This window comes from Panthera pardus, unplaced genomic scaffold, assembly GCF_024362965.1.
Source record: "Panthera pardus isolate Hobbes unplaced genomic scaffold, ASM2436296v1 HiC_scaffold_1, whole genome shotgun sequence".
NCBI classification, from domain to species: domain Eukaryota; kingdom Metazoa; phylum Chordata; class Mammalia; order Carnivora; family Felidae; genus Panthera; species Panthera pardus.
The window spans coordinates 4,847,064-4,864,318 of NW_026526654.1; the positions used below are offsets into that span (position 1 = coordinate 4,847,064).

The 17,255-nt window shown below is 40.0% G+C and overlaps 1 protein-coding gene across 1 annotated transcript; it reads right to left on the reverse strand.

Annotated features, from left to right (window-relative positions):
* Nucleotides 1-245: 245 nt before the first annotated feature.
* On the reverse strand, nt 246-16,636 carry TRIM58 (tripartite motif containing 58). Its single transcript, XM_019433147.2, has 6 exons — nt 16,179-16,636; nt 12,187-12,282; nt 8,492-8,722; nt 5,730-5,752; nt 5,532-5,632; nt 246-1,338 (listed from the first exon to the last, which is right to left on the reverse strand). The coding sequence occupies exons 1-6, from the start codon at nt 16,599-16,601 to the stop codon at nt 749-751; spliced, it is 1,464 nt and encodes a 487-aa protein (XP_019288692.2). The 5' UTR covers nt 16,602-16,636; the 3' UTR covers nt 246-748.
* Between the last annotated feature and the right edge of the window lie 619 nt (nt 16,637-17,255).

Below are 17,255 nucleotides of genomic sequence, written 5' to 3' on the forward strand. Positions count from 1 at the left end.
AGTCTCAGAGGGGTCTGGTGTGGTAATCAGTTATATCAGAATGAAAGAAATGGATTCCAGAATCCAATTAGTCTCAGTACAAAGAGGATTCAAAGAGTAAATGAATGTAGTCATAGGAAAATTGAATAAAAAGAAATGGTCCTGAATTTGTTAATCTAGAAAAAAATGGAAGGCTGAACAAGAAGAGGTAGAGAGAAAAAAAAAAAAAAAAGAGCAAGAAAGAGAAAAAAGTTAGAGACGGAGACAAACACACAGAAAGAATGAGAGAAGAGAAGGGAAATAAGAAGAGGGAGAAACAGAATTATAGATCTGATGCTGTATTGGACTGTTCTCCAATTTAGGAATTGCCATTTCTAAAAAAAAAAAAAAATGACATTTCTTATTCTCAATATATCGAAGACTTGGAACAAAAGGATATAAAAATGAATGTGAAATTATAATGAATGAATAGAAATCTTTGTTTAACACCAGGTCCATTCACTTGAAGAAAGCCTCATCAAGAAAAGCTGTAGCACCACCTGGAAAGACTTGAGGAGATTGCTGCATTTCTAAAATTATTATGCTCTGTAATCCTCCTCCAGATGCAAATATTTCATATTTTCTGTTTTGTCCTCAAGGAAAAATGTCCATAGCAATAAGGATTAAAGTGCTGATCTAAATGGGGACATTTTGGGGCTTAGCATATTTGCATCCTCCCGATTCCACTCCAGGAAAACTTGCTAGGCATAAAATTCTCAGGAACAGAATTTTAGGAATGATCATGTCCAACATTAGAAGCAGAGTAAAGATGACCCCTGGATGCCCAATTTTCTGACTCCACATCTGTCATAGGTGGCAAGGTAAGAGGAATCGTGTCACAGATGAAAAAGTAAGGTCGGAGAATACCAGAGAACAGTTGGTTGAATGTGTAGATGTAAGACCCATTTGTTACATTGTAAAAGGAGATTTCACCTGCTTCATAGTCCAAAAAAATCCCAATGCAGTGAGGCCGTTCCAGGTGGAGGAGAGGTACAGATGGGGAGGCAAGGACCATGTACTCATTTCCTTTCAGCAGCCACATGGCCCAGACTCCGTTCTCAGGAGAGGGTGTGGTCTCCCCCTTTCTCAGCACCGTCTCTCGACAGACACCTACACCCCACTCTGCTCTTTCTCCTACCATGACCTCCCAGTAATGCCTTCCTGAGGAGAAGTTCTGCAAACCCAGGACACAGGGCCATGTATCAAATCGCTCCGGGTTGTTGGGGAGATCCCTCCACAGCTCTCCGTCCTGCACACTGCGCAGATCAGCAGTCAAGAGGAGGCTAGGATGCGCTGTGACAGGGTCCAGCTTGACATCAACTGTGGGAAGAATTTTGTGGGACATATGAAACGTCAGAAAAGACAGGTGAAAACTTAGGAAGCCACAATATTATGGATAATAGTCCATAATACTCCCCATTTCTCTCTCTCTCTATTAACTCCTAGAGAAAGCGAAATAAATATTTTACCTTGCAGGTGGCTGACTATTTTCTTCATCACTCACTTGTGTATTCCTCAGTTACCTCTACATGATTCAGAACTCATTATTGCCTCAATAAAAACATAACCATTGATAATATGACAAACCATGTGCATGACCATTTAGATTCCTTTCATCTAAATTCAGAGCACTTGGGTGTTCTTAGGAAGATCTTCCGCATTTATTTATTTTTTCTCAAAATCCATAGGAAAATTTCATTAATTTGAAATCCACTACTTTCAAAGTTATGTTACTGTGGTAGGCAGAATTCTAAGATGAGCTCCATGACCTTCAGACCCTGGTGCTACTCTCAGGATTATGTTATGTTTTTTCAGAAGAGGAAGATTATCTGAGTGGATCTAATATAATCACACGAACTCTTAAAATGGGGATCTCAGCCTTACAACTGTCAGGACTACATTATGCCTATAAACTGAATAAACTTGGGAGTGGATTCTTCCCCACACTCTTCAGAGAAGACCAGCTTGGCCAACACTTTAATGTTGATCTTGTGAAACCATAAGGAGAAAAATTAGCTGATCCCACATGGATGTCTGATCTGTATAATTATGAGCTAATAAGCATGTGAGGTTTTAAGCAGTTTAAGTCTGTGGTAATTTGTTATACACCAATAGAAAACCAATATTGATGCTGTGAAGTCCCAGTCAGATTGATGTGAAGTTTTACTTGTGCATGTGTGAAATCTCAGTGAAGAAGGAAGGATGTAAAATATTCAGTGTCGTGTCTTATAAATATTCAAAATAATAAATTTCATCAACATAGTTTTATTTTTAATATCATAATAACAAATACTATTCCAATGACCACTTCTAGTGATCTTGTGTTGAAACCCAAACCTGAGTTGGTCACATAAATAATACCTCATCTCTGCTAATGCATTTACCCACCCACAGGGTGGCCATTATCATCCCCACATTACAGCTGAGGAGACTCAGAATCAGAGCTTATGTGGTCTCTCCATATTCTAGAAGTCATAAATAACAGACTGAGACATGGTTTTCCATGGAATTGTGCTAGGTGTATGTGATGTGTGTTATGTCTTTACACATTATTTCCCAGCCACCACACTTCCTTGCTCCATTTATAAGACAATAAATCTGTGACATGGTTTTTAATATGGTCTGTCTCCAATTCTTTCCCCAACACTTCTCTGTTAGATTCAATTGCTCATCATGATATAACAACACTGTAATCAAACTGTCCGTGTCCATCTCCTCAGTGACCTCCACACTGATGAGTTCACCTTAAATTACTTCTCTGTAGCATTAATGCTGTTGAGAATACCCTTGTTCTGAAAAACCTCCTTTCTCTTTCCCAAAGACAGCCATCATCATGATTTCCTTCCCTCTTTTCTCCTCACTCGTTCTTGATCCCCTTTCCTGTTTTCTCCTCTTCTCCATCACTGCCATTGGAAAAACCAGTGGTCTCAGGACCTGGACCTCTTCTTTCTGACTCAGCACACAATAGTTCTTGGGCTGGTTGGCTCACTGATTTAATTTAATTCCATTCAAATGCTTACTGACTCCAAATGCATATCTCTACCTTAGACCTTTCTCCTGAAACTCCATATTTGCAAAATCATTTGCTTACCTGACATGAAACTTTTGATATTTAATACTCATCACAAGATTGATATGCTCAAAACCCAACTCCCCTCCTTCTGCCTCACCTGCCCTTTTAACCATCAATATAAATGGCAACTTCCTTACACCAGCTCTAGAGATTTAAATCTTTGGGTCATTTCGGACTTTTCTCTTTCTCTGACAACTCACATCTAATCCAACAGCAGATCTTGCCAGCTCTACCTTCAAAATATGCCAAGATTCTGTACACACCTCAGCACCTCCAACAGTACCACTCCGATCCAATCCACAATCATCTCTAATGGAATTATTGCAAAGGCTCCTAATTGCTTTTCCCACCTAAAGCCTTGCCCCTTTGCATTTATTCTCAGTGAAGCATACAGAGTGAGCCTCTCAAAACATTAATATAATCATGCTATTCCTCCATTCACAGCTTTTTATTGACTTCCTGTTTACTCAAAGGTAAAGCATCCTGCTCACAGTGACCTGCCCATACCACCCTGTGCTAATTGGTCTTGTCTTGGCCTCTCTGACTCTCCCCTTGTTAATTCTTCCCCAGCTACAAAGACCTCATAGTTACTGAAACACATCTTCTATATTTCTGTCTCAGGCATGGGCACTCATCATTCCTATTGCCTGGAATGTTTTCTTTCAGATTAGATATCTGCTGAGTTATCCCTGAAGGGGCCCTCCTTTATTGTCAAATTCAAGTTTAGATGCCCTACCCCACGAACTTCTGGCTACCCTTACCTTATATTCTGTATAATCTTCTAACATTCTGTGTATTTTGCATAATTTAAGTAAATATTTACAACACAAAGTTATGGATTTGTAAGATTTTTTGTTATTGTTCAATAATATATTTCAATACTTAGAGTAGTGAGTGGCATAAATTCATTTTATTGAATTGATTCATTAATTATTTAATTCAGTAAAAGAAATGGGAATATTATGACACTGATTATGAGAGTTTAATAAATTGTAACAATTCATGCAGTTGGTATATATTAATTTTCCCATCATTAAGCAGGAGCAGGACTGGTAATATGGGTTTTCTCAATATGGGTCAAAGCTGTCTCCCTGTAAGTAGTGAAACCAGTATTTAGCCACAGTTTGTTTTCATTGCTGCATATAACGTGAATTTTAAAAAATAAATACAGTGGTACCTGGGTGGCTCAGTCAGTTGAGTGTCCGACTTTGACTTAGGTCATGATCTCATAATTTGTGAGTTCGAGCCCTGCATCAGGCTCTGTGCTGACAGCTCAGAGTCTGGAGCCTGTTTCAGATTCTGTGTTTCCCTGTCTCTCTGCACTTCCCCTGTTCGTGCTCTGTCTCTCTCTCTCTCAAAAATAAAAATAAGCATAAAAAAAACACAAAATAAAAAATAAATACAAATATTGAATCTATATTGTTTTAAAGAACAGAATAATCAAATCTGACAGACAAATTTATGTCACCACAGTTATTCATACACAAAAGTAATTGATTGAATATCATTGGCTCCTCCTCAAGTGACAGATAATAAATCAAATCCCGGGGCGCCTGGGTGTCTCAATCAGTTGAGCGTCAGACTGCGGCTCAGGTCATGATCTTGCGGTCCATGAGTTCCAGCCCTACATCGGGCTCTGTGCTGACAGCTCAGAGCCTCGAGCCTGTTTCAGATTCTGTGTCTCCTTCTCTCTGACCCTCCCCCATTCATTTTCTGTCTCTCTCTGTCTCAAAAATAAATAAACGTTAAAAAAATTAAAAAAAATCAAATCTCTTATTTGATGTACCTTAAGGCTTTTATATTGGTTATTTTTCTGCTTTCAAATATCATTCATTTAGTTTTCCAAACAATAATACATTTTTCAGCATTTTATAAACAGGGAAATGAATATTCATTGGAACTAATTTTACTCAAATCACAGTTAATAAACTAAGAACCACACTTTCAAGTCTATATTGTTCTAACTAAATGTAGCTAAAATGTGTGTTAGTACCTCTGATATTTTTTATAATTATACACATATCCCAGTTTTCTTTCTTCTGAACAAAGTGTTCTTTCCCACCCACCCTTATAACTTGGCATGGCCATGTGATTCACTTTACTTAATAAAATCTTTAGGGAAGCCAGTGTTCCACTGTAGTGTGGTTGCCTTTACGAGCAGTGCCCAAATCACCATAACCGTGCCCTTTCCCAAAGCTACCAGCAACAGAAAGGAGGTTGGGCTCTATCTGCATGGCTCCCAGAGGGAGATGAGGTGAAACAAAAGCCTTCACAATCCAGAAAGAAACCAATGACATGATTTAAAAATAGCCCTTTACTGATTTTAGTCAGTAAACTTTGGGTTCTGTTTGTTTCTGCAGACTGACTTCTGCAGTAACACATTACAAAAACAGCCAAACCCTGGGCTCCATAGTTCTCCAAGCTCAAAGATGCAGCCTACCTTGGAACTTTCTCAACATTTCCCTCATCCCAGGGATGTGACACATTGTCTTCAGCTCCATGGGGATGTTCTCCTGTTCCAGCTGCATGACATCCTTACTTCTGAGAAGGACACAGAACCAATAATTCTCAGTAGGACTTATCAACCACCTTCCTTGTCATCTCCAAACCCATTCCCTGATTCAGAAAGTAAACATACCTGCTCAATGCTTCTCTCACACCCTGAAAGTAAAAGAGAAATACAAGCAGGTGTGAGTCAGCCCTCTGAACTGCTTTTGACAGATTGGAAACAAACTATGAACATCTCTTTAGGAATGATCAGAAATAATTAACTATGAAGACGAAAATAGAGGAGACATGAATCTCTCTTAACCAAATCCAAAACTTGGCTGTTGACTTTTCTCATGAATTTTAACATAATAGAATCAGTTTGCCTCTATTTGAATAGAATCAGACTACACAAAGTTTAGGTTAACTCCTATGATATCAACCAACTTAATTATTTTTTGAATTGATAATTCTGACATTTGGATATTTTAATAGAGAAATACATTCTGGTAACTAATGTGGATGAAATGAAGGTAAAAATAGACCATAAATGTCTCCAGAATTCATTTGAGGGATGATGAAAGGTATAGACAAAAAAATATTACTCTCAATGTCTCTGTAAGAAAACCCTAAATTCCTCACTCGTTGAACCAACCTACCATAGCTACGAACTCATATGGAAGTAGGTTTACTAACTGGATAAAAAAGAAAGTCATTAATTAATAGCAACATTTTATCTCAAAGGAGATTATTTAAATAAATCACCTGCCTTAAATTTTCCTTTTCCCTCTAAAAAATACCCACGTGGTAGATAATTTTCAGAAGGCATAAACGCAGGGAAATAATTACTTTTTATGGGACTGGCAGGCTTTGGGGAGTGAGAGGGTAAAATGCCGCTTACTGGTACTGAGGAAGAAAGGCAAAGGTGGATATAACAATCAACATAAATAATTTTAGAATATATTCTCCCTAAGATTTGTACTATAAATCATTTTAACAACTTTTGGTGCTAATAAATGCTAGTTTTAAATTGTGTGTTTTGTGGGGCACCTGGGTAGCTCAGTCGGTTAAGTTTCCAACTTCAGCTCAAGTCATGATTTCACGGTTGGTGAATTCAAGCCCCTCATCTGGCTCTGTGCTGACAGCTCAGAACCTGGAGACTGCTTCAGATTCTGTCTCCCTCTCTGTACCCCTCCCCAACTTGTGCTCTCTCTCTTTCAAAAATAAATAAATGTAAAAAAAAGTAATGGTGTGTTTTGAGATATAGTAAGATAAGATGATGAATATTATTATTGAAAATGTTAAGGGCACCTGAGTGGCTCAGTCGGTTGGGCATCTGACTTTAACTCAGGTCATGATCTCACAGCTTGTGTTTTTGAGCCCTGTGTCGAGCTCTGTGCTGACAGCTCATAGCCTGGAGCCTGCTTTGGATTCTGTGTCTCCCTCTATCTCTCTGCCCCTCCCATGCTCACACTCTGTCCCTCACACAAAAATGAATAAACATTAAAAATATATATAAAAATTAGAAAAAAGGAAAATGTTAAACTTTCTGTGTATATTTACTGTCTGAAATTCAGAAAATTAATTCCTTTCTCATACTTAGTTTGCTCACAAGGAAATGACCATAGTAATAATAATAATAATAATAATAATAATAAATTTTGTGTAGATACAGATATATTGAAGACAAAATGAATTAAATTAGACAAAATAAATAAAAATGCATTGTAAGTTCATTCATTCAATGACCTCCCCCAACTATGTAACCAGTGCTGTTTATTCATTGTACTTGTAAACATTATATAGATAGTTAATATGAATATTTATTTCATGGTACTTTCAGTGTCTGGAACTAACTCAGACAAGGTGGAATCTGTGGGTCAGTGGCTAAGGGATGATATGAATTACTTAGTTCAGAATATCCTGATGAGTCACTGGGGATGAGACAGAATGAGATATGCCCAGAAATCTTTGACTGCAGTAGATTCTATCATGATAATATGCGTACATTAACAACAATGACTTTCTCAGTTCACTTGGGATTTTGATGACCTCCTGGAGGGTTAAGAACAAATATTTTTTCTTGTTATTTGTGTCTCTGCTGTATAATCCCTACTGATTATAAGGAAACTGCACAAAACCTACTGAATCCCTCTTCACTTTGCCTGGAACAGGCATGCAATATGGACAAGGAAATTAGTGTTTGCCATAAGATTTAACAGGAAAACTTCAAGCTGAAGAAGTTAAACCATCATTCATATTTTCAGCTCTGACATTGAAATGGATTACCAAAGACTTTTGGAATTGGCCATCACTGAAATACAGCATATCATCATTGACAGATTGACTGTGAAGTTTTAAGAAGTGTTTTTCATGAAGCCCCTGGGTGGCTCACAGTTAAATGTCTGACTTAGGCTCAGATCATGATCTCAAGGTTCATGAGTTTGAGCCTGGCATTGGGGTCTGTGCTGACAGCTCAGAGCCTGGAGCCTGCTACAGATTCTGTGTCTCCCTCTTTCTGCCCCTCCCCTGTTCTCTCTCTCTCTCTCTCTCTGTCTCTCTCTCTCTCAAAAAAAAAAAAAGGTAATGTTAAAAAATTTAAAAAGAAGTATTTTGCAGGAAACAGCATAGATTGTCCATTTTCTGGTTAACCTTATAGGTAAGATACCGAATTAATTTTACTTTTTAAAAAATACTTAAACTTTTCTCTCTACTATGACTATTTTATAGAATTGTGTAGGGTCCGTTCTCATTCTGATGCTAGGACTTCGAATTAAGGTGCCTCACACATACATTCTAGAGTGTCCTTTTGCTAAAAAGCATGAATGACTATGTGACTTGTCTCTGAAAGCGGCTATTTGTCCCTGTGGTCTGGCACTTGAGCCTCCCTGTGCCGGAGGCGCCCAGGCTTACCTCCAGCAGCCCCAGAGCTGGGCGTTGGAACCTCTCCTCCAGCTCCTCAGCCAGCTCCTTCAGAGCCCTGCTTTGCTGCCCCAGAAGGTTCTTGCTGTGCCGCAGTTTCTGCAGGGTGGCTCGCTCCTCCTCCTCCATCCTCCGCAGCTGGAGCTGCTCCTCATGGGCCAGGAAGCCACGATACTTCTCAAACTCCAGCCTGAAGCGCTGCCTCTGCATCTCCACTTTTTCCTGGAGTGACACAGGGGATCAGAGCATCAGCAGTGGGGGCACAGCGTCTGGCTTCCCCATACAGGTATGGGACAGTGAGGCTGGAGGCAATGTCTGTGAATGAATGGGCTGCATTTTAACAACATGCAAGAACCAGAGGCCACTAGAATTTGAGAAGACAGTTGGATTTGGGTTCCCATTTTGCCATGGAGTTGGGTGCAAGGCACTTTTATAGGCAAGTTTTGGTGCCACATTTTAAATATGGGGAGAGGCACCTGGGTGGCTGAGTTGATTGAGCATCCCACTCTTGATTTCGGCTCAGGTCAGGATCTCGTACTTCATGAGTTCAAGCCCTGTGTGCTCTGTGCTGACAGCATGAAGCCTACTTGCAATTCTCTCTCTTCCCCTCCCCCACTCACTCTGTCTCTCTCAAAATAAATAAACTTTATTTAAAAAAATAATAAAATAAAATATGGAGAGAGGCACCTGCATGGCTCAGTCAGTTGAGCCTCTAACTCTTAATATTGTCTCAGATCATGATCCCAGGGTGATGTGATTGAGCTTGCAGAGCATGAGGCCTGCTTAAGATTCTCTCTCTCTCTCTCTCTCTCTCTCTCTCTGGGCACCTGGGTGGCTCAGTCTGTTAAGTGTCTAACTTCGGCTCAGGTCGTGATCTCACGGTTCATGAAGTGGAGCCCTGCGTCAGGCTCTGTGCTGACAGCTCAGAACCTGGGGCCTGCTTCAGATTCTGTGTCTCCCCCCTCTCTGCCACTCCCCCTACTCATACTCTGTCTTTGTCACTCAAAAATGAGTAAATGTTAAAAAAATTTAAAAAAAGAAAAAGATTCTCTCTCTCTCCCTCTGTCCCTCTCCCCTGATTGTGCCTTCTCTCTAAGATAAAATAAAACATAAATAAAATATGGGGAAACAGGTGTATGGTATGGGAATTAAAATTGGATATCTATTAAACTGCTGAGCAGAATGACTAGCAAGGAATAGTTGCACAATGAAGTTAAAATACATTATTATACTATACATAAAATACATTATAGATTATTACACTAGAGGGACATCTGGGTGGCTTAGTTCCTTAAGCACTGGGGTCAGCTCAGGTCATGATCTCAAAGTTGGTGGGCTCAGGCCCTATGTCTGGCTCTGTGCTGACAGTGCAGAGCCTGCTTGGGATTCCCTGTCTCCTTCTCTCTCTGCCCCGCCCCCCCCCACTTGCACTCTCTCTCAAAATAAATAAATAAACTTAAAAAAAAAGAGCCTGATTTAAAAAAAAAATAGTCACTAGAATGAGAACAGGGTGAAAATAACTTATAAAAAGAGCTTACAGAGACCTAGATTTGTAAATGTGAAAAAGAGTCTTAGAGAGTAGAGATGTGAATATTACTTAGTAATATCGTAATTGTGAAACCTAAGGCTAACATTCTCTGTATAGCCCAAAAGTAAATAAATGATTGTCAGACTATTTACTGCAGAGTTGACTTCAGGAAATTAATACTGATTTCCACCCAAATCTCACATCTACATTTTTTAAATAGACCTAAGGAATATACTTTGTTGCAGCATTATACACAGAGACATAAATTTTATTCTCTTCATACTGATATGTGTAAAACTAGCTTTAAACTGAGTATAGGAGGCAAGTTAACCTCCCACAGTCTCTCATTTTGGATTCCCAGGCTCATTGCTAAACATTATAATGCCTTGGTTTGATTAAAGGGCATAAGCTATCACTTTTTATTTTATTTTTTTAATTATCATTATTATGTTAGAGACAGAGAGCACAAGTTGGGGAGCAGAGCAGAGAGAGAGGGAGGGAGAGAGACTTGGATTATTAGCCCAAAAATAACAAAAATTATCATTAAGTATTTAACTACATGTAACTACATACATTAACTATATATTGCATAGCAAGAGAAAAAGATAAGACTCAACACAGAAGAAAAATGTAGCCTAAATGGTCCTTATGGAAATATCTGTCTGAGGATAGTGTGTAAAACAAAAATTTTAAGAAAAGAGTAAGGAAAGAATTAGAAAAATATAGGAGCACCTAATGGCTCAGTCCATAGGTGAAAGAGCCTTTGACTCTTGATTTCACTCAGCTCAAGTCATGATCTCACAATTTGTGAGTTCAAGCCCCACGTTGGGCTCATCACCATGCTGACAGTACAGAGCTTGCTTGAGATTCTCTCTCTACCTCTCTTTCTGCCCCTCCCCCACTGTGGTGTGCATTCATGTGCTTGCTCTTTCTCTCTCTCTCTCTCTCTCAAAATAAATAAACTTAAAAATATAATTAGAAAAATTATAGAATATGATCACAGAATAAGGGTTATTTGGAGACAGAAAAATAATAGAAATACTCTATAAAATAAATCCTATATATGTTATATATTATTTACATATAACTTCTATGTATAGTTTCTCAATCTTGACCCTAATGATATCTTACCAGATTATTCTTTATTATGAGCTTCACATTATTTTTTTTTTTTTTTAATGGGGCGCCTGAGTGGCTCAGTCAGTTAAGCATCCGACTTCAGCTCAGGTCATGATCTCAAGGTTAGTAGGTTTGAGACCTGCATAGGTTCTGTGCTGACAGCTCACAGCCTGGGACCTGCTTCATATTCTGTGTCTCCCTCTTTCTCTGCCCATCCCCCACTCACGATGTATCTCTCTCTCAAAAATAAACATTAAATTTATTTTTTTTTAAATTATGAGTTTCCATGGGCTGTCCTGTGCTTTGTATGGTGTTTAGCAGCACGCTTGCCCTTCACGCATGAAATTCCAGTAGCGAGCCCACTCCCCCCCCCCCCGCCGAATTGTGAGAACCAAAAATACATATATTGTAAAATATCCTTTAGAGGGCAAAATCACCGCAGATTGAAATCACTGTGTGTGGTATGTGTGTATGTGTGTGTGTGTGTATGAAGAGTTAAGTGAAAAAACTGATGAACTTTAAAAAAAAAAAGGACATATATATGAATTACTGAAAAGAGGTGAAAGTTCACATTATCTTCCTATCTGTAAGATGATCACTATTAGCTATATTTCATATCTATCAATGCTGCGAAGTATTTATTATGCCATTCATCCTATATACATATATATATACATATATATATATATATACACATATACACACACAAATACATATATTTTAAACTAGTGATGATAGTATGAGACTCTTTTCTAGGTATTAGGAATAGAGCAGTAAATTATAGTAAGATTAAGATCAGTAAAACTCTCTATTTACAATTTGGATTGGGGTACTATTAATAGAGATAAAAAGAACACACATACCTGATGTAATTTGCGGGGATGGGATGACCCAGGATGACACTGAGATGTTTCCCAAGAGCAAGTATATAAATGGAACAAAAGTAGTGGAGCAGGGAAAATGGTTGAACAGTAATTTAATGACCCAAACTTGGATCTTTTGGAAAAGCAAGCCTCCTGAAGTTCCAAGAATCTCTTACCTTCCAAATGATAGTTTTCTTCCCCACATTGACCTCCTGAGTCAAGGCCTCCTCCATCTTCTTTCTTACCATTTCCAGGGCCCTCTGGAGCTTTACCTGTTTGGAAAGATACACTGAACCCATTGTATATGCCCTATTTCAGTACCTGGCATCAACTAGGTTAACCAGGAAATACAAAGATCAATTAAAACAGGCTTTAGTGAGCACATAAAAATGTTTAACCTCATTAAGGATTAAGTAAAATATAAATATATTTTTAAGTATTAATGCCAGGTATAATTAAATGTTTATCTAAATATATGTTCATTGCAGCATAATTTAAAATAGTAGGACTCTCTTTCCCTTGGGCTGTGAACATACCATCCATATTGCAGAAGATCTTGAAGCTTAGGGGCCACATGAGCCACAGCCATGGCTGCACTGGGAAGCACAGAAGCACCCAGGAGGCCAGGGTAATGCTGGCCTCTTGAATCACCATAGTTATCAGCCAACCTCCACAAATATTGCCCAGGTTACTTTGGAAAAGGTGGTATGAGACATTACCACTTAAAGAGGAACCAGAGTGTCTGCCCTACTGTTAGCCTTGATAAATAGTGGACACGTCAGTGAGCAGACACCGGGAAATGCTGTGAGAAACAAGACTGGAGCTGCCCCTATCATTGAGGTGGTATGATCCGGCTACTACAAAGTTTGGGGAAACAGAAAGGTCCCAATACAATCTGTTGTGGAGAAGGTCAAATTCCTCAGCAGAAGAGCTGAGAAGAAGATTAAGGGTGTGGTGATGGGGTGTTGGGAGGTTGCATCCTGGTAGCTTGAAATGCTAACAAGTGCTTTTCAAAATAAATAAATTAAGTAAGTAATAAAATAAAATGAAATAAAATAAACAAAATAGTAGAATTGTAACTTCAAGTGTCAACAATAAGAGAGTGAGAAAAATATATTTTATATTAACATGATGGAACTAAAATAGTGTGTTGCAAAATACTGAATGACAAGAAATATTCACAACTATAAAATAAATTGAAATAAGTGTATTTTATATAATACACCACCAATTTTGGGGGAAAAAAAAGTACTTGCAATGGATATATAAAAATTAGTTAGCATCAAATGTTCAGTAGACAAAATTGCATCTTAATTAGTGCTTGGTTGAAAGTGTGTACCTTTTTTTAAAATAATCTGATTTAACATTTACTTATTTTGAGAGAGACAGACAGAGTGAGCAGGAGAGGGACAGACAGAGAGGGGGAGAAAGGATCCAAAGCAGGCTCCGCACTGACAGTAGAGAGCCCAATGTGGGGCTTGAGCTCATGAACTGTGAGATCATGACCTGAGCTGAAGTTGGATGCTCAACTGACTAAGCCACCCAGGCACCCCAAAAGTGATTTAATTCCTTGTATCTATATATTTAAACTTCTTAAAATTATTTATTGATTTATAATAAGAAAATTGTTTATTATTATTTGGTCAACTGAAACCTTGCGAATTACTAATGCTTAAATGAAAAGAAGATAGAGAATGTCATAAATCTTATGAGGAATTAACAAAAAAAACCCAGAAACTATATCTCCTTTCAACCACTGCTAGAAATAAACACATACATTTTATCTACAGAGAACACCCATAAAGATACGCAATATGCATATTTTTAAATTTGTCCCAAGTCATTCAATAAATCTTAGGAAAAATGGGGGGGGGGGAACTCTTTCTAAAGCCATTTAATAAGTCTTAAACAACAACTGACTTTAAAAAGAGACTTCTATAATCTTATCCATAGCGCTCTACATAAACTAGCAGTAGAATTTATGGAAACGTTTGACAAGATGGGGGAAGTGACATTGGTTTTAGTGTTTGCAAGAAATAGAACTGTGACACTGAGAGGAAAGCTCCCTTGGGCAGAAGAAACTGTGAGCAAAAGCAAGGAGGGGAAAAACATGTGGCCTGTTTGGGGACCACAGTGATCAGGCTGGTTTTGTTGGACCTCATGGTTGGTTAAGACAAGAACTGTGGAAACAGAAGTTGGGGCCCTAGAAAGTCTTGACTGACAGGTGAAGGAGTTTAAAACATATTTATCTGGCATTTAATTAAGGACTACTGAAATATAAGGAACTTCTTGAGACATATTACATGCAATCAAGTTAGATTGAGGTAACTTCTGGATAAAAAGAAAGCAGGGACAACATGCTTCAAAAGTGTAGGTAGGAAGTAGCTGGCACCTGAATTTTGTAGATGACAACAACAAAAAACAAACAAACAAACAAACAAACCAACAAACAAACAAAAAACTAAGAGATATTTCTAGGTATGTCAACAAGGAAGTTGAGGTAAGAAATGTCTCAAAACCTTAATTTAAAACAAAGTTAAGGGGCACCTGAATGGGTCAATCGGTTAATCATTCAACTTTGGCTCAGGTCAAGATCTCAGGTTCCTGAGTTTGAGCCCTGAGTCAGCTCTGTGCTGACAGCTCAGAGCCAGGAGCCTGTTTCCGATTCTCTGTCTCCCTGTCTCTCTGCCCCTCCCCTGCTCATGCTCTGTCTGTCTCTCTCTCAAAAATAAACATTAAAAAAAATTTAAAAAGTAAAACAAAATTAAAATAATAACATTATTATTATTTTAGAAATTCAATGTTTGCAAATTATTTCATTGTGATAGTATTCAGTTAGACATGTCAGTAGATTAAAGATGACTTTGATCTCCTTTGTGGTAGTAGCTGTTCCAGATGTTGGGAATTTAAACATGATCAGATGGGCTGCCTGGGTGGCTCAGTCAGTTAGGCATCCGACTTCAGCTCAGATCATGATCTCACTGTTTGTAAGTTTGAGCTCTGCATCAGGGCTCTGAGCTGACAACACAGATCCTCCAGGCTCCAGCACAGAGCCTGGAGCTGTTTCAGATCCTCTGTCCCCTCTCTCTCTCTCTCTGCCCCTCCTCTGCTCTCTCTCTCTCTCTCTCTCTCTCTCTCTCAGTCCCTCCCTCAAAAATAAATAAGCATTAAAAAAAAAAAGACATAATCAAGATATGTCAAAGAACTCTTGAAAAGCAACAGTAGGGAAAATTCTATTAGAGTTTCACAGATGCCACTTTGAGGGCCAAATACTCCAATACGAGTCCTGTCTGCATTGAGGATGCTCACATCATCAGCTGCCAAATAGGTGTTGAATAGAGACTGGCCTGTGTGCTTACCTACTGGACTCTTACTTCAGGGTACACATGCATCTGCAGGGTACACATGCATCCAAGTGATCAGAGCTGTGTACTCACAGACACTATTCTTAACACGTGTCCAAACCCCGGCATTGTTTTGGTGACAATATTAATCAACATAGAAGCATTATGAAAAACCAAGGCATTATACAACTGGGAGTTATTAAGAAGTATTTAAAATAAAGACACACACCTGTAGCCAAGAACCAATTGGATAACACAACCCTCCACACCAGAGGTCTTGCTGTTGGAACCAGAATGTCAGCATCAGCAAGAATAAAACCAAGAGAAGGGGCACCTGGGCGGCTCAGTCAGTTGAGCATCCAACTCTTGACTTGGCTCAGGTCATGATCTGAAGGCCTATGGGTTTGAGCCCCACTAGGGGCTCTGCACTAAGCCTGGTTGGGATTCTCTCCCTTTCTCTCTGCCCTCTCCCCTGCTCTCTCTCTCAAAATAAATAAATAAACTTAAAAAAAAAAAGATGAAACTAAAAAGCTAGGGAAGGCTTCATGGGAAAAAGGACAGTCTAAAATAAGGGTGCATTTGAACTCCTGAATAGAGGTCCCAAAAGGGGGTTACTATAAGGCAAGGAGACCGAACTTGAATGTGGGCTGTGAGAGACAGGATGTGGGAAGGGCACAGATCAGGATGGTATCATGTGGGTTTGTCCCTAGGGTTTGTCACTAACACCTGTGGCTCAGTCCGCTCGGATGTCTGGGCCGCATTTGCAGACTCGCAGTGGGGGCCTCTCCACGTGCGCTTTGCAGGGTGCGCACAGGGACTCTCACCTGGTAACACCGAGCTGCCTCTTGCAGAGGCATGGTGTGGTGACTCCTGTGTTCAGCAGTGGTGTCACAGACCCAGCACAGTGCCTCCTGGTCCACTTCGCAGAAGAGGGTCAGTTCCTCGCAGTGCTGCGCACACAGGCGCACTCCCACCCGCCCCGCGCCGAGCCCCAGCTGCCGCACGCTGTCCACCAGGCTGGCCAGCTGCCGGTTGGGCCGAAAGCTCTCCAGCCCAAAGGGGCCCCGGCACTGCGGGCAGGCATAGAGGCCGCCCTGCGCGCTGTCAGACTTCTCACAGAACTCCGAGATGCACCTGAGGCAGAAGCTGTGGCCACAGGCCACGCTGACCGGATCCTGAAGGAAATCCAGACACACCGGGCACCTAGCCTCCTCGCGCAACCGCTCCCCAGGTGCCCCAGAGGCCATGGCAGGCTGGAAGTCGCCTGGCCCCGCTGATAGCAGCGCTCTCTTCCCCAGCTGCGCACGCTATCTGGGCCAGTGCTCTGGCACAGAAGGGAGGGACTCTACAGCGTCAGAAGATGCAGGCCCAGGAAGGGTTTTATCCACTGGCTCAGCTCCAAGAGTCCAAACCAGCCACTCCCTGGGAAAAGTCATAGCTCAGACAACCCTCAGTTACAAGGATAAAATTAACATTTTAACATAGTGTTTAATAATGTTAACCCTGGCCTCCTGGGAAACTGAACATTTCTAACGGAATCCCTCACACTGTACCTTAACAGAGCCCCTAATCTCATGTTTTCACTGTCAGTGCATTTGGAGAATGGCTGAGCTCCTGCCTTTCGTTACTTTCTGAACTATTCCATGGTCTCCTTATCCTTATAAGACATAATAAGTTCTTAAAATATGTTCCAAACTTTAATTTGTCTACTCCCATTTAATTAGCTCATGATAAAGAAATGAGTAGGGGAACCTGGGTGGCTCAGTCTGGTAAGCACCTGACTCTTGATTTACGCTGACGTCTTGATCTCTGTGTTTGTGAGTTGGAACAGTGGGTGGCGCTCTGCCCTCCCAGCACAGAGACTGTTTGGTATTCTCTCTCCCCACTCTGTCCCTCCCCAC